General features: G+C 36.5%; 3 protein-coding genes across 3 annotated transcripts; 1 reads left to right on the top strand and 2 right to left on the bottom strand.

The window, feature by feature from the left end:
• LOC18788474 (blue copper protein) lies at nt 1,706–3,295 on the top strand. Its single transcript, XM_007226354.2, has 2 exons — nt 1,706–1,981; nt 2,417–3,295. The coding sequence occupies exons 1-2, from the start codon at nt 1,810–1,812 to the stop codon at nt 2,812–2,814; spliced, it is 570 nt and encodes a 189-aa protein (XP_007226416.2). The 5' UTR covers nt 1,706–1,809; the 3' UTR covers nt 2,815–3,295.
• Nucleotides 4,756–6,419, bottom strand: LOC109948320 (putative protein TPRXL). The gene has a single exon (XM_020560997.1). It carries the CDS (start codon nt 5,947–5,949, stop codon nt 5,128–5,130), a length of 822 nt encoding a protein of 273 aa, XP_020416586.1. The 5' UTR covers nt 5,950–6,419; the 3' UTR covers nt 4,756–5,127.
• LOC18791774 (isoamylase 3, chloroplastic) lies at nt 8,622–21,059 on the bottom strand. Its single transcript, XM_020570954.1, has 24 exons — nt 20,701–21,059; nt 20,220–20,271; nt 20,057–20,125; nt 19,645–19,802; nt 18,079–18,166; nt 17,613–17,849; nt 17,241–17,345; nt 16,458–16,562; nt 16,198–16,332; nt 16,040–16,126; nt 15,817–15,874; nt 15,306–15,369; nt 15,105–15,204; nt 14,692–14,792; nt 14,127–14,178; nt 13,459–13,521; nt 12,736–12,825; nt 12,578–12,650; nt 11,580–11,659; nt 11,151–11,255; nt 10,975–11,073; nt 10,814–10,875; nt 9,472–9,580; nt 8,622–9,251 (listed from the first exon to the last, which is right to left on the bottom strand). The coding sequence occupies exons 1-24, from the start codon at nt 20,817–20,819 to the stop codon at nt 9,141–9,143; spliced, it is 2,322 nt and encodes a 773-aa protein (XP_020426543.1). The 5' UTR covers nt 20,820–21,059; the 3' UTR covers nt 8,622–9,140.

Below are 22,062 nucleotides of genomic sequence, written 5' to 3'. Positions count from 1 at the left end.
GTCTTTATAAGTTTTAACTCTCTAAATGAGACTTGTAAAACAGAATATATTAAATTATTATCAGATTTGATAAATTTAGTTTCGGCATTTATAAATTCACCAAACAACAGACAAAAACTTACATAATTTAATTAAAATAGTCTAGTTTAATCCGAACTACTAAAACATGGCAGGCCTTTGATTAGATCCTCTTGAACTTGCTAACCTTATCCAGTGAGCAATGGAACTTGCCAGATCAAAAGTTGTGTGCCTGTCAAGGGCAGTTGTTGGAACCCAAAGGACCCCAACAACCCTTACCAAACCCAAAGTCATCAATTCAAAACTCACATCCAAAGTGACAGATTGCGAAGCCATGCCTCTGGAAAAGTATGGGATGTGGTGAGACGGTCCCACTGGGTTCACTTGGGTCATGAGTCAGGAAGAAACAGAAAATCATGCGCATGACGACTTCTACTCAGTTGTTAGGTGACCCGTTTTGCTCATAGAATGTGACTTCCCATCTCCACACCCACTTTAAACTATCCAGGGGTCTCATTCTCACTTGAGAACTTATTTGTACTTGCTTAGTTCTAGAAGAATTAAAAAGACCAAACATAAGTAAATAACATTAGTAAGGTCTACGTTCTTTTCATGCTAACTAAAACGTGGCATGTATGTACAACTTCTTTTCCGTTTAAAAATGAAATCAATGTTCATTTCAGTGAATTAAAAATTTTCTTTTTTTTTATTATCAATCGAATCACTCAACAAGTTTTCGTTCATCAGATATTATTTCGAAACCTTCTCTAACAAAATAAAGGCCAAATGTCACTGAAGTAAATTCGCATCGGTAAAAATTAATGGTCACTTCATTTTTCACTCATAAGGTCATATTACGCTTCATGTCACTACTCAACCAATAATTGCTTGAAAAAAGCTTTCATAAGCCCACATAGTTGTAATTTCATTTGGTAACGTTTTCATTTGTAGTTTTCACTTTGAGAGAAAATATATATCATGATATGAGAAGAATGAAATAAGGGAGAACGCATGAAATGGAACTCAAAAAAATGTCTTTAATGTTTTCTTTGTTGAAACTTTTGATGTAATTTTCAAACTTCACAAAAATTTCACAATTTAACTTTGGCTTGTGGCATTGTGATTGCATCCTCTCTCTACATGAATACAGGGCCTCTACTTGAAGATTGAAAAGGGAAAAACAAAATATTCAAAGATGGGTTGGATTTTCATGTTTACAATTGGTGTCTAATTATGATGGTCATTGGATTCCCTTTGGCATCAATCTAAAGTCTAATTTTCTAACCTCAACAACAAAATGTAACAGCAACCAACCAAAGATAGTGCTCAGATTATGAGGAAACAAAATCTCTTATAAGTATAATTTGCTTCTTTCTTAATTCACAAGCCAACCCTTTTGATCATGTCTTTAATTTGGTCCACTTTGTGCTTAAACAATGGTTTGAAAAAAGATAGAACACTATCATAACTACCTACATGATAGCCTTATTTATCATATTTCTTACTTTTGAAGCTTAATTTATTAGGAGAGATTAAAAATTCAAAAAGAAGGAAAAAAGAAAAAAGGTCACATTATCACAAGCATATTAGGTATGAAGTCTAACCGAAGTCATCCTCATGCAATGAGTCCCTTGACAGAAGTTTTGCATTTCAATGGAATTAAGTGGACCAAAACTCTACTTACTCCAACCCCTTCTTGCCATTATATAAGGCAATTCCAACTCTATAGTTTTATTATCACAGAAGGCTTCTTCTTCTCTCTCTATCTCTCACAGTTGCTAGCTCATCAAAATGGCAGGCACAGGGGCTGCAATTGTGGGCATGTTCCTTGTACTTTCCATGGTCATGATGCCAAGCTGCTTAGCCACTGTCTACACTGTTGGAGACTCCTCTGGCTGGACTAGTGGTGTTGATTATAGCACTTGGACTAGTGGCAAGACCTTTGCAGTTGGTGATAGCCTAGGTAAATCCTAATTATCTTTTACTTATTTTCTTCCATATATTGTAGATGCATAGTTAACAAAAATAAAATAGAATAATTGTCATGCGTACATGCTTCATCAACAACACATATGTTGGTGTTGCCAGACTGTGAATCTAGATCACTGATTAAGTGAATTCTTGTTAGACGGTCAATTTAGTCTATTCATTAGGTGAGCAGCTTTGTCACTTTTGACAATTGATCAAGTGAATTCTTGTTCTTATTTGTGCTGTGAGAATTAAAAATGGTCAATAGAACTTATTGATTATGTGAATTCTTGTTTCGATCGATGTATTTTGTGAGAACTACAATCTAGTAACACAACATGTCACATATCCGGAAAAACAGAATTACCTGGCTACTTCGATTTATATTTTGGACTTGCATATAATTTCCCAAATTCTCTTTACATGGTAGTGTTCAACTATGGAAGTGGGCACACAGTGGATGAAGTGAGTGGAAGTGACTACAAGACATGCACAGTGGGCAATTCAATCACAAGTGATAGCAGTGGAGCCACCACCATCCCTCTCAAGGCTGCTGGGACTCGTTACTTCATTTGTGCTGTGGTTGGGCATTGTGGGATGGGGATGAAGGTTTCTGTGAATGTAGTAGGGTCAGGATCAACAGCAGCACCAACTACCAAGGGTTCACCGTCACCGGCTACTTCCGGCGGTAACTCTACAGTTACTAGCCCTGCAGTTACCACACCGTCAACAACAGGCGTAGACAACAGTCTATCTACCTCTCCGGTTGTGGCTTTGTGGAGTATTTGTGTTACTTGTGTTGCTATTTGTGTGTTGATTCTTTCATAAGTTTGGCAGGCTGGTGATTGCTCTAAATATTGCCAGGATAGAGGCAGTGCTATTTTCTCCCTGTTTTATTAGCGGTGATTTGAGTTTCTTATGTTATAATTATTTTGACCAATTTTAAAAAGACAAAAAAAAATTAGGGTTCATAATATATATATATATATATATATGTAGCCTGATTGATGTTAATAATATGCACTTTGCTTTTGAAATTACTGTGGGTCGATTAAATTAGTTTGTACTTTGCATGAGGGTATAAGAGAAAAAGAAAAGAAAAATAACAAAAGATTGAGTATAGGGGCAACCAGCAGGCCTGTAGGCGTAGCCGATAGAAAAATAGGCTGAATGGATCGATTCTCAGCAGAAATAAGATTCTTCACAAATAAGCCGTTCAAAACTCCATTGCTCCATTACTGGACTCCACTGTGGTTCTTTTTGTCCCTCATGTATTGTTTTGGGCAACAGTCTTCTTTTTTTCTTTTTATTTGTTTCGTCATGATTGTTTCAGGCCGTGAATCTTTTTTTAGATCACGCTCTGGTTTCTGGCATTTACGTTGGGTTTTGGATGTTTTCATCATCTCCATTATATACTCTTTGGTGTTATAATAAAGCATCTTTTCCAATAATAAAAAACTCTATTTCCTAGTATAAACCGTTTTCAAGAAGAAGAAAAAAATCAGTAACTTAACCCTAAAAACCTGTCCATTCAAAAGTTCATTAATTTTCTAACGTGGGATTTTATTTTTGGCTAAAATTAAGAAAGGAGAGGGAGTTTTTTCTCACTGTCAAAATGTCACGAGGGATGCCTGTAAGTCAAAATCCTCCTTCATTGGACTATACATTATCGGGGCAATATAGGATATTGGGTCCTAACATTCCAATTACCACCAAACTTTCGTACCCAACACAACATCCTCGACTGTTTTTCACATAGGAAAGCTAACACGACCCAACTTGCCCAGACCCAATTGTAACCCACCAAGCTCGGGCAATGGACCCATAGACCCAATTGAGATTTTCATTTTTTAGTTTGAACCCAATTGGGATTAAGTCTCTTTCTTTTACATCTCAAATCGGTGGAAGACACCTACCTCCATCTTTTCCCTGGACAAGGTTTTCGGTGGTCTGATGGTGTTGCTGCTGGTCCCCAAAACTGAGTTCGGGATGTGGACGGAAGGTAGATGGAACTGATGTTTCAGTGCCAAAGAAAAAGCCGGATCTTTATCCCTTTTGCTTTTGTAGCTCAAATCTTGTGTTTTCCTGTCCTCTCCAAATTGTACGTGGTCCAGTTGTCTTGTTATTTCACCCATCGTCTTTTTTTCTCTTTTCTGATTTTCTTGAGCTGATTTTTCTTTTGTTATTGTCCTTTTTCACCCATCAACGAATCTTGAGGATTTTTTATTTTCACCAAAAAAGAAGAAATAAATTCATTGTGGTTTGCTTTCCAGAATTTGGTGGAAATTTTTATGGCATGGGTCTAAATTGAAGCAACAAAATTAGGATCAAACCCGCGATTAAGATCCTAAGAATGAGGAAGAACATGTTTTGTCCATGTAATTTGCTAGGGTTACAAATTTTTCCTATAACTAAAAACATGCAACGTATCAAATCCCTAAATTTATTTATTTATTTATTTAAAATTTCATAGAATTTGAACAAAGAATTTGGCTTAATTGAGCGTTTTAAACTAAATGAACCAAATAAAAAAAACCCTAGCAAACTACAAGTATCTATTGTTAAAAAAAAAAAAAAAAAACGAAAGACAAACACACCTTTCTCTTTCTACTTTTTAAAAAGCTCTCTGTTGCAAAGCACTTGGGTTGGGTCTACAAAGCTTTGCTCTACTTTTGGTTCACCAAACGACAAAACCAAAACCCAATGCCAGACAAATAATAATTAACGAGTCAACGCTGTTTGACTCCACGTGTCCGTAATCAACGAACAAAAACAAGAATAATTAATTGAAAACATTAAAAACTCACGAACTGTAATTAAATATATATGATTAGAATCAGATCATAACAAAAGAATTTGATCCATAATCATCATCGTCAGCAACAATCATGACAATGATAGAATTAATAATAATGATTAATAAGGCCGATCATATCACGATCAGCCGTTAGATCCACCATCCCATCCAATCAACACCGTCCAATATCGCCAATGAAACCATCATCCTCGAATCAAAAACCAAAAATAGTAAAATTAGATAAATTTCTTTTTCTACCCGCTAATATAAACGAAGCTCAAGATCCGCCCGCCGCAACTCTCTCCCGGTTACGTGAAAAAAGGCCTTTCTCCGCCGCAACAGATCTAGACTAAAAACGACGTCGCAATGACGGCCGCGGCCACAGATCCGGCAGCGTAGACTCTGTTCATGACTGCTCCAGAGGGCGATGCCGGGGCCTCAGCAGGAGTGGTAGCCGCGCCGGCCGGGGCAGTGGCCGGACTGGAAGCCGGTGTCGAGGAAGTGGGTGGTGCCGGGGGAGAGCCTCCGGATGGAGAGTCGGAGGATGGAGCGGAGGTCGAGGTGGTGGGGGCGGAGGTCGATGTGGTGGGGGCGGAGGAGGAGGTGGTGGGGGCGGAGGAGGAGGTGGTCGGGGCGGAGGATGAGGTGGTTGGAGCGGAGGAAGGAGAGGAGGCCTGAGGCGCCTGGGTGGAAGCCGAGGGAGTGGCTGCGGGTGTGGCGGTTGGGGTCTTGGCAGCTGGGGGTGGGGTGGAGGCTGGTGGGGTGGCGGTTGGGGACTTGGCGGTTGGTGACTGGGCGTTGGCGGAGGTTGGTGGTTGGGTGGTAGAGGAGGTTGGGGTGGCCGAGGGAGCCTGACCCTGGGTTGGAGCCTGAGCCTGGTTCTGGTTCTGGTTCTGCTGTTGCTGCTGCTGCTGCTGCTGCTGCTGCTGAGCCAGAGCCGAGCTGGCGACGAGAGCCAGGGTCATGAACAAGACGAAAGCAGAGCGAGCCATGGCCATTGTGAAGCTTGTGAGAAGGAGAAACAGAGAGAGGGTGTGAGAGAGAGAGAGGAGGGTTTGGGATTTGGACAAAGACGGGTTGAAAGGGAAAGAGAAGAGGAGGAGTATATATAGGGAGGGTTTGTGGTTTGTGGTTAGTCGGTTGACGGTGTAAGCGCCACCGTACATGTGTAACGAAAAACGGGCTTCTGCCCAAATTGTGGGGGAGCTCAAATCCCAGCCGTCCACATTCGGGAATTTTTAGAAACCCGTTTGTTAAAAATGGCGATGCCAATCCCAAATCTTTCTGTAACTATTTTTTCACCTTACTTTTATTAGCTGAAAACTACCACGTTCTTAATTATTTCTTCATTTTTTATTTTTATTATTGTTAAAAATAATACAATTTCCTTTTCTTTTCTTTTCTTTTCTTTTTTAGGCTTCCTTCAACTTCTTAATTAATTTTTGGAGGAGCATTATTTCCGCTCTTTAAAGTATTCGCCATCCAAGAGACTTTTTTGGTTCTTTTTTTGGCAAAAAGAGTTTTCAATTTGGTCGATTTTCTTTTATTTTATTTTATTTATTAAAGATTCGTACGAGGATTAAGTAATGTGAAACCTTCGTAACTTTATATGAATTTTTGACCAAACTATGCATGAGATGAGGCCTCATCTAATTAATTACAATCAAATGAAGATCAATTAAAGAATAATAACAACTTAAGTATTTATGTTAATCTCCACCACCATCTTTTTTGCAATTTCTTTATGTTTGGAATAAGTTGCAGAGACTTTTTGGGTTCTCTGTGTAGTTTTCACCTCTCCTTTTGTGAGAGTTTTTCATCTCTCCTTTGTGAGAGCTTTTCATCTCTCCTTGGTGAGAGTTTTATTTGTATTGTTATGGCTTGGTTTTTTCAAGCTTTATTTCTTTTTTATTATTCTAAGTTTGCAATCTTAATTGGGATGCCTATGCCAGAGTTTCTTCGATCTTGCCTAATCGTTGGTGGAGACATACCTGATTTTCTTAATTTTGATATTAGACCGCTCCGTTATTGTAATGGCCCTTTTGTGGCTAGTTTGTATTGGCCCTTTGTGGCTAGTGGCTTTTTTGACTGAATTATGAATGCAATCATAGAATTTCTCAAAAAAAAAAAAAAGTATTTATGTTAATCAAGTTTTACCAAAATGTAGGTCTATAAAATGGGACGGCCGGGACAAACCAAAGCAAAGTGTTGTAAACCTTAATCCAAACGAAAGCAAGTCTTGTAAACCCTAGTTAATTTCATTCTAGGGTCATCGCTCGTCTCATGATCGCTATATGTTGAAATGAAAGTTCACACTTTGTGTAAATATGGCAACTAACAATAATGCAACCAAACTGCTTTGTTTGGGTTTTGAGTACGTGGCCACCATCCTCGTACATGTTCCATTAGATTCCCAATTAGAAAGGTTTGATGGTTTCCAGCATCCACGTATCACACTAATTAACAACTAAAGTAACATTCCGATTTGGAAAATGAAACGCCACCAATGTCCCATCAGTTCATCAACGGGTTATTATGGAAATGTTAATTAAGCACGATTGCATTTTGATTCCACATAGGGATTAGCAAATGCAATCATGCCAAATATTTAAGATTAGTTATGTGTCACGATGTAATTGTAATTTGGTGTTATCAATTCAGATATTATAATAAGAATTTAATTCCATGATGGTACGACCTTAAGATGATTTATATGCTTTCATTAAAGAGACTCATAAGCGTATCAAACATGTCCACTTTGTTTTGACAAAGTAAAAACCAGACATGTGACTGTATATTGCTCATAAGGTAAGAATGATTAACCATTATTTAAGCTTAGCAAGCAACTAATATTTACATCGGCGCATCAAAAGGTAGTAGTATATATGGAGAACAATCATTCTTAGCTAAAGAAGAAGAGCCACTCATCGAAAATAAGCTTGTCTGGCAACAACATAATTTGGAGCTGTAGCCCATCTCAATCTGTATAGAACCCTAGTAGCTGCTTTAGCTACATGAAAAGAAGTTCATAGAAGTACGGTTTGATATATATTTTTTAATTAAATTTTTTTTGGGTATGTAGGGGACCAGAGGAGGCACATCATTGTCAAAAAGCTTAGTTGTCATGTCACACTGGACCCAAATTTGTTTAGTTTTTTGAGATTTTCGTGAAAGATCAAATCTTTTACTAAGGCAGGAGAGCAGGAGAGCAGGACTGAAGACTCATCTTTACAAGCCTTACACATCAATGTAAATTTTACGGACTAATTTCATCAATCAAAGGAACACAGAACAGAGTCGTACACTAACAGCTGGTGCAAATGGGAAACTTACAACCCCTTGGCTTTGCTTCTCCCTCTCTCTCTCTCTCTCTCTTATTATGTAATACACGTGATGAGAGCTGTAAACAGTGTATATTCTTCATCAAAAAATAAATAAATACACGTTATAAGAGCGATTAACACATAAAATGCCGAGTGTATGTATCTGTAGACTCTAACAAAGAAGTTTCCGTTATGGAGATATGGTCACTTGGTCATCATAATCTGAGATTGAGTCAATTATTGGCTCTGAAGATTAGCAGACAATTCTCTCTCTTCAGTGTTCTTGATGAAGATTGCTTGTCTAATTGTCTGGTACTTTATCCACCAATATCACCATGCAAATCACTTACAATCATGAGAAAGGAGAAGCAGTAAAATACCTCCACCATTATTTCTTAATCTGAAACCAATGTGGAAGACCAAACTTATATCACATATATGAACCCAAAATAATAATAATGATTCACAAAAACAAAAACTTCTCATTTTATGTCAGCAACACTTAAGCAGGGAGGTTAATAAATAGACGCTTTTATTCCAATACTTTGATAATTAGAGTAATCTACATATACACCAAAATAAATTCGAAAAAGTTTCGGATAATGAGTGACGAGTATTTCATTTTGTTCATATTTAGTTTCACTATGAACCTCATTTATTTCTAGTAAGCAATACACTATCATCGTGTAATCTGTCATATCAGACTACAACTTATGAAAAATTATGATCCCTTTAGCATGTTTGTTAAGCATAGGGGCTCTCTGCAATTATTGAAGTAATTACACGCTTTCATAGCTCCCTGCATATACATGGTTGAGGCTGGCTGTTCCTCCTTATTGGTGGGGAATCATAGTGATCTATAAATTCGAAACTACTTTACCAGTCCCATTGTCATGAACATATGCATTTCTACAGCTCAAGGACTTCAAAAATATAAATATAAATCTTGTTCTAGTTTGAAACCAGCCGGATCCTTCAGTCATCTTCCAGATAATCCAAGCCATCTGAAAAAAGCGGCTTCTGAAATTATGTCATCATTTTGCTTCAAGAAGAATTGAGGAGTAGGGGGCCATGTTATACGTGCTTTTGATGCCTGGGACGCCGTCAAGCACGAAGTCATTGGGAGACTCAAGATTAGTGTCCACCTGCAATTCAACAAGGCTGCTTGTTAGTGGAGTTGTTTGGAAATGGGTAACAATGATGGAGTTGAAGAAATGAACAGATATGCTCCATTCAATTGAACGGAAATGCCAATCTATAGTGCCTTTTCAAAGCTCTACATTGCAAAGCAAACTATGCAGGTTATCAGTGAACAAAATATAGAAAACAAGGGGTTATGTACTATAGAATTGGGAAAGAACCAACCACACGAAACCATCTCCTCTTTACTGGTGCTGCGGGTATTGGAACCTTAATAAAATAGTCATGAGCATTGAATGCCATATAAACGTCTCCTCCATTATTGTCATGAAACCTGCAAAACAAATATTTCAGCTTACTTGTTTTAGATCCGTTTCACATGTTCAAATTCAAAACCTTGCAGTTCAGGTCCATGTTTCTTATAGATCCAACTTTTTTTAGTATCGTTGAGTCAATCTGTATCCTCTTCTCTTACTGCATCTCCAAAGATTTATCATAATATATATTTATTTTTTTCCCAGTCCACTTCTGTGAACAAAATCATACAGATTTTGATCTAATTAAATTAGCATGAAAGTGATCCATCCCAGTGAGATTCTGGATCAACAAGGGAAGCCTAAGAAGCCATAAGGACTGACAATCGATAATCTAATATAATAATAGGCTACTCCAATTAAACCATAGCTAATTTCATGTATCCCCTCAGTTCCAATCAAGGCGGTCTTCAACACTATCTTGTTGAAACCTGCTCATAATTGTTGTATGGAACTAATCCAGGGGAAAGCAAAAGTAGTATCTCACTGCCTTAAGGACATTATAAAAAGCCTTCATCCAAAGGAAGAAAGAAAAGAAAAATAAAAAGAAATTGTAACAACAAAAGCTAAAAACACGAAATGTTATGCAGCTGTCATGTAAAAACGTCCAACACTGTGTTGTTGGCAGAAGGGGGAAAAGGATCAGATGCTTTTCTATGTGGTAAGTACCCATGCTCAGACAAACATGTATGATCATGAAAAGGAACAGCCATTACATAAGTCCAAACCATATCAGTGACCAACGGCCATTTAAGTAACACATGGACTACTTAAAGCAAGCATGATCACTTGCTAAATTACTCATGAATTTGTTTTTGTCATTCAATGAGCAAGATCATGATGTCAAAGCCACTGAACACTAAAAATACTGTCGCAGCCCCCACTTGCAATATCTTGAATTACAATTTAGATCATTTTATCCCCATTAACAATTTAGAATTACAATATATCATTAAATGCATTTTTTTTTTATTTGATTTAATATGGGTATAATTGAAATTTTATGCAAACTTTGTTTTCCATTCCTACTCAAAACAAACATGGGAAAGGAAATAAAGTGATATTTCCCGTTTACTTTCCCAGCATTACCAAAGGTGGGAAAGGAATCTTCCATTCTCATTACTTAGGAAATGACATGGGAAATGATTTCCCCTCAAATTCATTCCATCAACCAAACGGGGCTTGAAAGAAAATTCAGATTACGGTATCTCAAATATCTATATTATACTAAGAAGATAGGTGTAATTCCTTACGTAAATGCAAGGAATTTGCTTTCATAATTGTGCCAGTTGTCTTCATGCCATGTCACGTCATTCTGCACAAGTGTCCAATGAGTCTTAGAAAAAGTGGATGCTTAAAGTTAAATTTAAAGCATGAAAGAATCGGAAATAAGACAAAGGCAAAAGGAGATTACTTTCTCAAGAAATGTATCACGACCAAATACACGATGTGTTCGTCGAAATTTTATCACCTCTTTGAAAAACCTGAAGTGATTGCTGTTGCGTGCCTCCAACTGCCATGCCAAAAGATTATTCCATGCTAGTCATCTAGATTAAAGCTGAACGGAAGCCACAACAAAAAATAATTTACCAGTCCCCACTGGAAATGGTTAATAGCGGTATCATGTCCATAACTGTTGTTATTTCCATTTCGACTATGCCCATATTCATCCCCCATCAGCATCATTGGTGTCCCCTGGTTATATACATTCAAAAAAATTCATCAGCACTAAATGTTCACTAGTGTTTATATTACAAGTGAAGTCTTTTGGGGATAACAAATGGAGTCAGAATTCCAAAAGTAATGTTCTAGCAAGAGTACTTATCAGACAGAAGGGTCAAAAACTATTTACTGTCAGTCAACACGAAGAAAGAAGACTGGTGGATAATCTCAAGTAAAACCTGAACTTTGACTGAACTCAACAAGTTCAATATAATTTCTTAACTATAATAGCTCAAATGAAAAGTATGCATGGATATGATGATATGACACATGAAATTAAATTTTTAATGAATGTACCTGAGATATCATTAATGCCAAATGAAAGTTTTTCATTTGTCGGGAACGTATAGCTTTAACAGTAGAATCATCAGTTTCTCCTGTCGAATAATTGTAGATAAGATCAATTGGCAGGGGAGGAGAGAGAGAGAGAGAGAGAGAGAGAACATATGGCAGAGACAAAATATATTTTTCTTTACTTAAGCTTGTACCCTTTCATATCCTACATGGCAAATTGTGCTAAAGAACTGTCCATGTCCCATCTGCAGGAGTAAGTTTGTCTCCACTTGAACAATAAATGCACAATACTTGATATTGCACTTGCACCATCTTTTGTTTGCTGTGGTTTTACATAAATATACATGAACATGGACAGTTCATCACTACTTGATACTATCATTGTAGTTCTTATAATTTTTATTTCATTTTCGAGTTATGACACTAAAACTTACACGACCTAGGAACTCAGGAAGTTAGCCAAGATGACAAACAACAGCAGATCTTTGGCTTTGATAGACCAAAGAGATAGCACACAGACTTTTTGGCAGATGTAGAACCAGCACTACAAGTCTTTGCAGATAGAAATAGAAAGACACTAACAGTTTTGTGCATTTACTTGATTTTCACAACTTGATACACCATATTAGTCAAGATGACAAAGTGGAGAACAGTATGATGTAACAGACTAAAGAGATAACACATAAGTTATTCAGCAAGGATTCTTGATAGCATGTCTGAGAGAACTGTTATCTCATGCAATACAGTGCTTGTAATTTGTACATAATAATTTTTATCACCTTATCCGTATATTTTTCTGCATAAAACAAATGCTGAAACCCCTGTACTCTGAGTTCTGACTAATACATGCTCCCCACAATAGCATGAAAATGAAAATGCTGCATCAATTTTGATGCCCCATAGAGTTAACAACAAACTTCCAGTCCTCACAAGTTTCAATACATTAAAGCTAGAATTATTACAAAATATATCAAGGAGCAAGCGTCAAAGTTTAGCCCTACCTTCATAACCACAATTCCAGCTCAAATTATCATTACTTCCATCATTTCCTCCTTCTCCATTAGCATCATTGTGCTACAAAACCAACAATCAAGGGAAAGACCGCATCACACAGGCTTCAATAAATGACGAACTGATGGCTTAAAAATGTTAAAAGTACCTTGAAATTGTATGAAACAAGATCATATAGTGTGAACCCATCATGCGCGATAACAAAATTAACACTGTGATAAGGCTTGCGCTTATTCACCTGTGGAATGAGTGAAAATTATGACAGCATGAAACTAGAGCTTCCATTGAATGTAGCAGCAGCACAGATTACTAAGAACAACAAATTGTATTTACCAAAAAAGATGTAAAACACTGATACAGACTTCCAGCCAAACCTATTGCTAATAATAGAGAATAAGATGGAAGCTAGATGTTTGTTACCAGATAATAGTACATTCAAGAGAAGCCAAAAATATTTCACAGATTTTGATCAGGACCAAGTAAAATAATTCAAGATCCAGATTATGATATTGACAGGTACCATCATAAGACATGAGGGTTTTGGGGTACTGTAGAAACAAGAAAGATGCAGGGTTACCTAAACATGAAATATAAGGCATTCGGTCCTTTTGATTGTACTTGGGTTATTCCAGTCGAACTTGAGCAATAAGTTCTCAAACCAAGTAAACCATCTCCAAGTTCAACTTGGTTGATTTTCTAAGCTGGGGGTATTAACCCAGTTGAAAATAAAAATATGTACAATGAGGCCTGCTTAACAAGTTTGCATGGCTGACATCAATAATACCAAATTGATAGTCAAAAAAACATGGAAATGGAATTAAATGGTCAATAGTCACGATACAGCCATATTAATGAAAAAACTAAAGCTTACTTTGTAAAGATCAGCAGATCCAGAAACACGAGTTGCAAAACTTCCTTTCATACCAGAGTCGCCCTGTATAAAGAAAATTTAACCAAAGATCTGAAAAACAGGAATACATATTTATATATTATATAGATGCATATATACGTATATCTGTGTGCATTATAGAATTTAAAATCTAAATGTGCTTTAGTTCCGCTAAACCACACAATTAGAATCAAGAAAGTGGAACTAAGAAGGTTGAAATAATAACAATAACAAAAAGGTTAAGATCATGCCAGGACAAAGAGGGGCGCTGTAAATGCAATGCTCAAAGAAAGTTGATATTAGTCAAGACTCGAGAGAAAGAATCAACTAACAACCTCATCTTATTGAAATATCAAGACACTGAATAGAATTTTATCTTACCGAAATTCATCCAATTGCATCAGTTTATAACAAAGCTTCAAACAATATCCATTGATCTAATTAACCGAAAACCTATTCACATTTATGCACACCCTTCCTCATCAAATTTAGCCCTTTTTTGGATACAGAGGAGATTCCTGTGAACCGTAGTCTATACACAGACTTCAATGTCTGCTTTTACATCGGTTATTTTACTTTGCATGAAGGTTAACAGTGTGAATAAGTTATAGACCCATCTAAGCAATACAATTATCATCTCATGGAAATACCTTTATAAATCTCCTTAAGTCGTCACGGTATTTCCCATTCCATTCTGCCCACCTGCATTTAAAGGAATCTCATAAGTAATGGAGTTGAACAATCCAAACTTCCACAGGAGCAAGCCTTCCAATGTTACTTGATTTCATGTCATTTTTAACTACTCAATTACTTAGAATCCTAGTTTATTTATAAAATCAGTCAGACAAAAAACAAGAACTTTATTTATAGAAGCATACGCTCCCATCCAGTTTTACAGACTTGTTAAGTGATGCAACGAGTATCCTTACTTTCTTTTAATAAGATTAGATTGTCATATTGTTCAATAAGAATCATCCTTTTGATGGAGATGATGAATTATAACTCTTTCCTGACAAGTTAGATAATTCCCAAAATAGACAGGAAGAAAAGCACAAAATCAGAGGTTAAGTCTAAAAGAGGCTAGAATAGAGGCATGTCCCCTTTTTTTTTTTAGAAGGGAAATAACTTTTATTAATGATAAATATTATTCAAGAACAGGCTTAACAGTCTCTCCCGTATCACTACGATGAAATGTAAATTTGTAGCATAGATTACCTGTCCCAATTTGGAAATCTTCCAACGAGATAAAGGCCTCCACAGTCCCAAGGTTCGGAAATAATTTTACATCTTGATAGGATGGAATCTTTTGCAATAGCCTGGTCCAACAAAAGAACACTTAGTCAATCCTCACACAACTAAACTTCTAGAATCTTTATGCAATAACTAGAAGGCATGTCTGTATAAACTCAACAGATAGAGAACATAATTCACAACTCACAGGTAATGCGTCATATCAATGACCACTGACCACAAACTTGTAAGTATATGAGTAACAACGGATATCTTTAGAAATTCTTAATAACCAAGATCTTGATTTCGAAATTAGATACATAGAGAGAATATATGCACACTAAGCTAGATAAATCAAACTACTGTCAACCATCCAAACAAAAACACTAATGACTTACCCTAATAACTGGTGGTGCACTAAGCGGACTTCCATCTGATCCCCGACAAAGAGCACTGGCAAGGTCAAATCTAAATCCATCCACGTGATATTCAGTGACCCTGAAAATGGGTAACAAAAGAGGAAGTATGAAGCTTGATATGAACTATCTATTCATCACATAAATTAACAAATAAAGACAATGTATGAATCGTGTCCTTACCAGTGTCTTAAGCTATCTATTATGAGCTCCATGACAACAGGATGGTTACAGTTTAATGTGTTCCCTGAAAACCAGAAAAAACCTTAAGACCTTCATATGCTAACAATAATAGTTTTAACCTTCATTCTAGAGAAAAACCAATTCTGTTTTGCTTCCAGAATCCAGCAGTAAAGTCCAAAAAGTTTTTCTCTCTTAAGTTTCATTTATAGTTAAATACATACACCTTCCCTTCTTCATTGACATATCCATTTTCATATCATATAAGAAATAAACATACCAGTACAGCATTATATAAACATCCCATAAACTTTTCCTCACTTCATGCAAAATAAACATACCAGCAATAAAAGACGAAACATACTTCATTTGTAAGAAATGGATGGAAAAGCACCATCAGAATTTCCATACAAGAAAGACAATTGATAGAAGAGAGTAGGAAGTTCACTTAATATATATCTTTAGAAGAAGAGATAAGGGGTAAGAAAACAATCAGGAAAGACAATTGAATTACCGCAGCCAGAGAAGTTCAGTAATTGGCCATTGTTGTTTAGGTCCAGCATGTAATAAACCTGTAGATGTAGGACGCGTCATTTATAAAGAAAAATATAATATTTATTCATACAAAATTTTATTTTGAAAAATAAAATCCCAGTGTTTTAAAGAAGTTGTAATTAAATAAAAGATTTAAAGCCATACTAAACTCTGCCCTAAAAAGCACAATAATTAAGCGTCACCTTATTATCTATGCCACGAAATGAAGTGGTATAAGGGTTAGCGTCATCAGCTTCATTAGTATGATTATAGACAACATCCAAAATGACCTGTACAAAAAAAACAAATATATGGTTTCAAAACTGCAATAACAGGAACATTGCAAAAAGATGTAATTTACCTCTATCCCAGCACCATGCAAGGCTTTAACCATTTGTTTAAATTCCTGGGAAGCTTTAAGGGGTCCTCCACCATCACTAGCATAGCGGCTCATAGGAGCAAAGAAATTTATTGTTGAGTAGCCCCATGTATTTATCTTCAGAGACATTGGTAAATTAGATAACTCGGCTTTTTCAGAGCTCAATCAAAATAACTACTGCTACATGTTTTAACTTTTATATAAACATTTCAGTTGAAAACAGGAGAAATTGGTTTAGTTACCATGTGATCTCTAGGATTTGGTCGCCTCTGAAACTCAAACTCATCAAATTCAAAGACAGGCAGCAACTCCACTGCATTGATACCAAGCTCTTGAAGGTGTGGAATCTTAGAATGAAAATGGAGGGAAAAACGTCAGAGAAGTTCATCATATCAAAACAATTAAATAGCTATTCTTCTATTCAAAGAATGTTAAATGATTGGGATAACTCTAAGCACATTAGACAGTATATGTTGTCATTATTCATGATTTGTCTTCAACTTGCCACACATCATTTCATGTGAGAAAGCACTCGATGCATTCACATTGTAAATCATTTCTTTCAGAACATTAGAATCCAAGCCCCCTTAGAAGTTCACTAGTCTTGTCTGATGGAAACTGTGTCCAGCCAGAACAATTTAGCAAGAAACTCAATTTTTATTGCCTGCACCTATGGGTAATTGGGCATCACCCAAACAACTATAATATTTAAACCAAATCCTAAGTTTTTGATGATTAAAAGAGCAGTTAAGAGGTAGTAAATAAAAACCTAAGAAATCCATATATGTGTTTCCAGAGGTAGCTCCTTACCATCAACCAGTTCTAGTTTTCGGGTAATTCTGAAGTGTTGCTTGAAAACAAAATAAAAACAATTGAAATTGCTAGAAACACATCCAAAATTGTTATAAAACCAAGGTAAAGAAGGATAGAGTTGAAGGGAGTATTCAGATAATTGACCAAAAATATTGGACTTTTGTTTCAGCAGATTGTATATTGTCATTTATCTTGCTAGAATCAACTATTACCTTCTCAATCACACCAAGGTAGCTACCACGAATATCTGGATCCAGACCACTGGATTCAGAGGCCGTAAATGCACGAACGTTCATTTCATATATAACAAGATCCTTCTGAAAAAACAGCAGCAAACATACAGGTTAAGATGTAACAAGATGAAGCATCAAATTTTTATTTGGCCCAAAAAAACAAAGGAAAATAATTTTTAAAACGAGAATTAACTCCTATCACCCATGAGTACATGTATATATGTATATTCAGTTATGAGTTTTCTTATCAACCATAAGATGTGATGTCGAAGAGAGGGAGAGAGAGAGATGCGTCAAGACAACAATTTATCCTAGTTACTGCATGACAAACATATATAGAAACTTATTTACCTCAGGTATATTTGGGAGCTTGTAGTTGTCTCCCCAAGCAAAAGGCAAGCTATCAAAATCATAAGTTCCAAGAAACTTAGAAAACTTTTTGCTGCTATCTCCAAAAAACCGGCGGCCATCAACCAGCTTTGCGTAAGGATCTATAAGCACAACTCTGCTGTCAAATCGATGCCCCTCATGCCAACCTCGTGGCCCATCCATACGATAACCATAGAGAACATTGCTCCGGGGCAAATCCTGTAAAGATATAATTTCATTATCATGAGTGATGACAACTACATAAGGAGATATATTGCCATTTTCAAGGAAGAGAGAGAGAGGGAGAGGGAGACGAAGAAAGAGAGTTGTACTTGTTCAAGCTAAGGAAAACTGTCATTCTTGAACAAAAGACAGCACAAAGAAAGGTAGTGATTTGAGCAACGTAAATAAATATAAAAAATCAGTTACAAGCCAAATCAAATATTACCTTGATACATATGTGCCAAATGTCACCTGTCTTGTTTACATTACGATCCAAAGAGAACTCCATCATTCCACCATCCACCCTTCCAAGCCTTTCCTTGACAAAAATTATATTCATGAAAAGCATGAGTCTGGGGAAAACTTCAAACAAAAAAAATGAAAAGATCACAAGAACAATAAACTTGAAAATCTTCACATCAATTAATTACAGGTATGAGAATTGACAAGTAGTACAACAAATTGAGCATTAGAAAGACAGGACTTTCTTTTATTTGAAACAAAACTTTATTAAAAATAAAGAAAGAGTATCTACAAAAAGGGTGGAGATGATGTCCATCTAAAACGAAACTACAGTACGAACTTAAACAAGAAACTAAATTGCACTCAGGTCAAAGCTCCCTCTAATCAAGACAAAGATGCCCAGGTGAAGTTAAAAATCTACTTTGTACCATTTCCTATTAAAAAAAACATGTTAGTTCCAAATAAAGGCAAACTTCATCCACCTTATTATCAATTGCACTATTTTTTTTTTCCACCAAACACCCACATTGTAACCGACTCCGAACTACACCGAAGGATGATTGTCCTTTTGTTAGCCCCTATATTAAGTAATATTCCACCAACAAATTTCTAGGCCAAAACCAGACCACTACAAATATGCATGAACCTAACCCAGATTTTCGTTGGGGACGAAGTTGATGGACAATGCACACAAAAATAATATATAACATATATAATGAAGAGCACTCTCCTCCTCTGCTTTACACAACACACAACGTGGAGATACAGAAAGAGTCTTCGTTTTTGGAGCTTGTCACAGACTCACAAGTAGCCACCAACCATGCAAGAATTGGCCCTTTGGTGAGTACACCAACCTTTCAAAGCATCTTATATGACTCGAAAACTTGAGAAACAGTATCTTCTACCATACAAGGAAAAAAGGATTCACGGAAAATGTCCCAGAAGCATGAACAGACGAATATCTTGTATCAGACTGGCTCAGATTCAAGGAGACTTTGTCGTGTTGTGAAAAATCATCTGAAATTTTTTCAGAATCTCCATCACTATAGTTCCTTCAAAAAGTTAATTTAAGAAATATCTCAATGATTTGAACAGGAATCAAGGGAAGAAATGGCTGCCTTATGAATCAGAGCTAAATCCATATAAATTAGGAGGACAAAGATTGAAAAGATGATTCTGTACTTTTTTTTTTTCGTTTAAGAGAGATGATGATTCACAGTACCAAACACCTCCCAGTCCTATTTTAGCCCCAGTCCAAACCACAAATTTCAGAAACTAAGAGAGAGAAGAAATATCCAAATATAAGTATTTTCAAGGGCGCCTAAAAAACCTTTCTCTACAATAGCATACCTGATCTATGACAAGAGAATATGCCCTGAATACATTTACACACACACACACACACACACACACACACACACACAACACACACACACACACACACACACACACACACACACACACACACACACACACACACACACACACACACATATGACTGTAAACAATTGAATATTAACCAATTAACTAAATGGAAATACAGTGTCACCTCTCTGGAAGTGATAAGCAAAGTGTGACAGCAGTTGCATGCTGTGAAAAGATAGCAAAATTAGTCCCACTGTCAACTTCTGATACACCCAGCGGAAAAGCTTGACCTGGAAAAGTTTTCCATGATGGACTGGTCTCTGACATTTGGGGGGCCTCGTCCTATAATCACAAATGGTGAACACATGAAAATGTTGAATGCTCCCATTCCGGTATGGTAAGAAAAAGGAGATAAGGGAAGAAATCATTGATCATTTTCTTGGTCTGACATTTAGATGGAAACCACCACTGAATGGTAGAGGTCTTATGGCGTTTGTGAATGTAATTAATTATGTCTGCAGTTTCTTACATAATCTGGAAGTTTCAGTCAGAAAATAAATAAGGTAAAACATATGATCCTACATGATAAGAATTACCTCAAGTACACGTTCTTGAGCACGCTGACCGTAAACATTAGCTGTTCTATGCTTGACACAATCCTGGGTCTAACCTATGCCAAAGTCCAACCATATAATCAATAACAGTGAAAAACTAAAATATGAAGGTTGATTTCATTGCATTATAGAAAGATAAACATGCCTTGGCAATTCCTTGCTGATTGCTACCCGATACTTGTTTAATCAACTTCAATCTAATAAAACATTAACAAACAAATCAACAGTAACCCAATTGGTTCTTCACAAATCAAAATAGCACCATAACATCAAACTAGTCATTCCAGCTTAGAAGATAACACTTTCACCATGTCCTATCATAAATTATCACTATACAGTATACTACTAAAACACTGGTAGTTTCACTGCTGCAAATACATTTTGGTAGAATTCCATGATATTTTTAAACTTGAAAGTTGAAAGTACTCAATTTTATTAAGTTAAAACAAAAACCCACCAAAGTTTATTCCTTAAAATGGACTCCAAAAACTTAATAAGGAACAGAAATGGAAATCCAAACCATTAAACTGAAAATTCAATCATGTGCATCATTAAGAACCTGTTAGACTACAATGAGAGGAAACAATACACAAAAGGAAGAAAACAGAGATGTAGAGAAAAATTACCCCATGTCAAGGACAGGAGAAGCTACAGTACATGAAGAGCCATTGTGAGAAGAGAAGGGTGATGCAAAGAGATGGAACTTAGCGACATGTGAATCGTACCAATGTGGGGTTCGAAGCATTTTGTGATCTTTGTGGACTGATGATGATAAAAGTGCTGAAATTCTGAAAGAATATTGAACCCAAAGGGAATCGAATTCCCGATAAAGATGGTGGCCTGAGAAAGGAAGAACCAAAAAGGGAGGACCCTCGAGCGTTTTTTCAGCTACATGGAATGGAAGCTGGAAGTGGAAGAGTGGAAAGTCTGGAAGCGAGAGTGAGAGTTTGTATTTTTACGCTTTCTGGTTTATGAGGAGTGTATAGGGATCAACTACAACTACCAAGTGCCTTTTCATGTCTGCCACGTGAACGGATGCGAGAGAGTTGGATCAAGTTTGATGCTGCGCGGGACACGTGTTTCATAATCTTTTATTTAAGATATCACATCCCCTCGTCGATCTGGTTCGATCGACGGCCCTGCCACTGTGATTTGATGGGTCTTTCTTCGTAATATCTTCTTGTTGTTTGTGCTGATTAGCTAGTGATGCGATTGAAAAAGTATTTACCGACACCAAGGAATTTGGATTTGTGACATCTTTTCACGTTAAAAAGGGAATTATTGAACTGCTTAATGCTAGAAATGCCCAGACCAGTCCCAAAAGTAGGGATACCAAAAAGATGTCACCTTTCATTTATTCATATTTAGTCTCTCTCTCTCTTAACCTCATTTATGTCCAAGTAATATCCTATCATTTCATTTGATGACTAAAATTAAAAAGCTTTCCCGCGTGCGTAATGATGTAATCATTAAGCTAGAGAGATTAGAATGAAGGGGTCCTTAATAGCCATTCAATCCAATATAGAGTTATTATTGGACTGGATTAAAGCTCAAATTATAACCCCTCAACACAGCCCATCGTTATAAAAGCTCCCTCATCAAGCACTAAAACAGATTTCTTTCGAATTGGCTAATCATCAATTGAAGCCTAACATATAATCATCCTCATCTTCTTTGATGCATGGCATAATGGATCAATGGCAAGGCAATCGAGAGCAAAAACGAAACATGTAGCTCAAGCTCATTGTCTACAAAACGCTGTTTAGCGTGGGATGTCAATCTTTTAGAGTTCAAACTATAGAACCTTCATAGAAGACAATTGATCATGTTACGGGAAGAACAGAACACCACGTTCTTGGAAGAGGACTCAGACCTTACTCACTTGACAATACCTTTTTGCAGGAAATTGAAGCCATCCAGAAAAACATAAGAAAATAATAAAAACAAAAATAGATGCTAAATCGTATGAATCTTGATTGAACTATTAC

This window comes from Prunus persica, chromosome G1 (assembly GCF_000346465.2).
Source record: "Prunus persica cultivar Lovell chromosome G1, Prunus_persica_NCBIv2, whole genome shotgun sequence".
NCBI lineage: Eukaryota > Viridiplantae > Streptophyta > Magnoliopsida > Rosales > Rosaceae > Prunus > Prunus persica.
This window is presented reverse-complemented; position numbering and strand designations above follow the sequence as displayed.

Coding starts and splice junctions, on each gene's coding strand:
- LOC18788474 (XM_007226354.2), top strand. CDS start 1,810: ATGGCAGGCACAGGGGCTGCAATTGTGGGCATGTTCCTTGTACTTTCC. Junction 1,982..2,416: donor TGCAGTTGGTGATAGCCTAG/GTAAATCCTAAT, acceptor TTTACATGGTAG/TGTTCAACTATGGAAGTGGG.
- LOC109948320 (XM_020560997.1), bottom strand. CDS start 5,949: ATGTACGGTGGCGCTTACACCGTCAACCGACTAACCACAAACCACAAA.
- LOC18791774 (XM_020570954.1), bottom strand. CDS start 20,819: ATGCTTCGAACCCCACATTGGTACGATTCACATGTCGCTAAGTTCCAT. Junction 16,563..17,240: donor ACCTTGGTGTGATTGAGAAG/GTAATAGTTGAT, acceptor TTTCATTCTAAG/ATTCCACACCTTCAAGAGCT. Junction 11,660..12,577: donor CTGGAATTGTGGTTATGAAG/GTAGGGCTAAAC, acceptor ATTATTCGACAG/GAGAAACTGATGATTCTACT.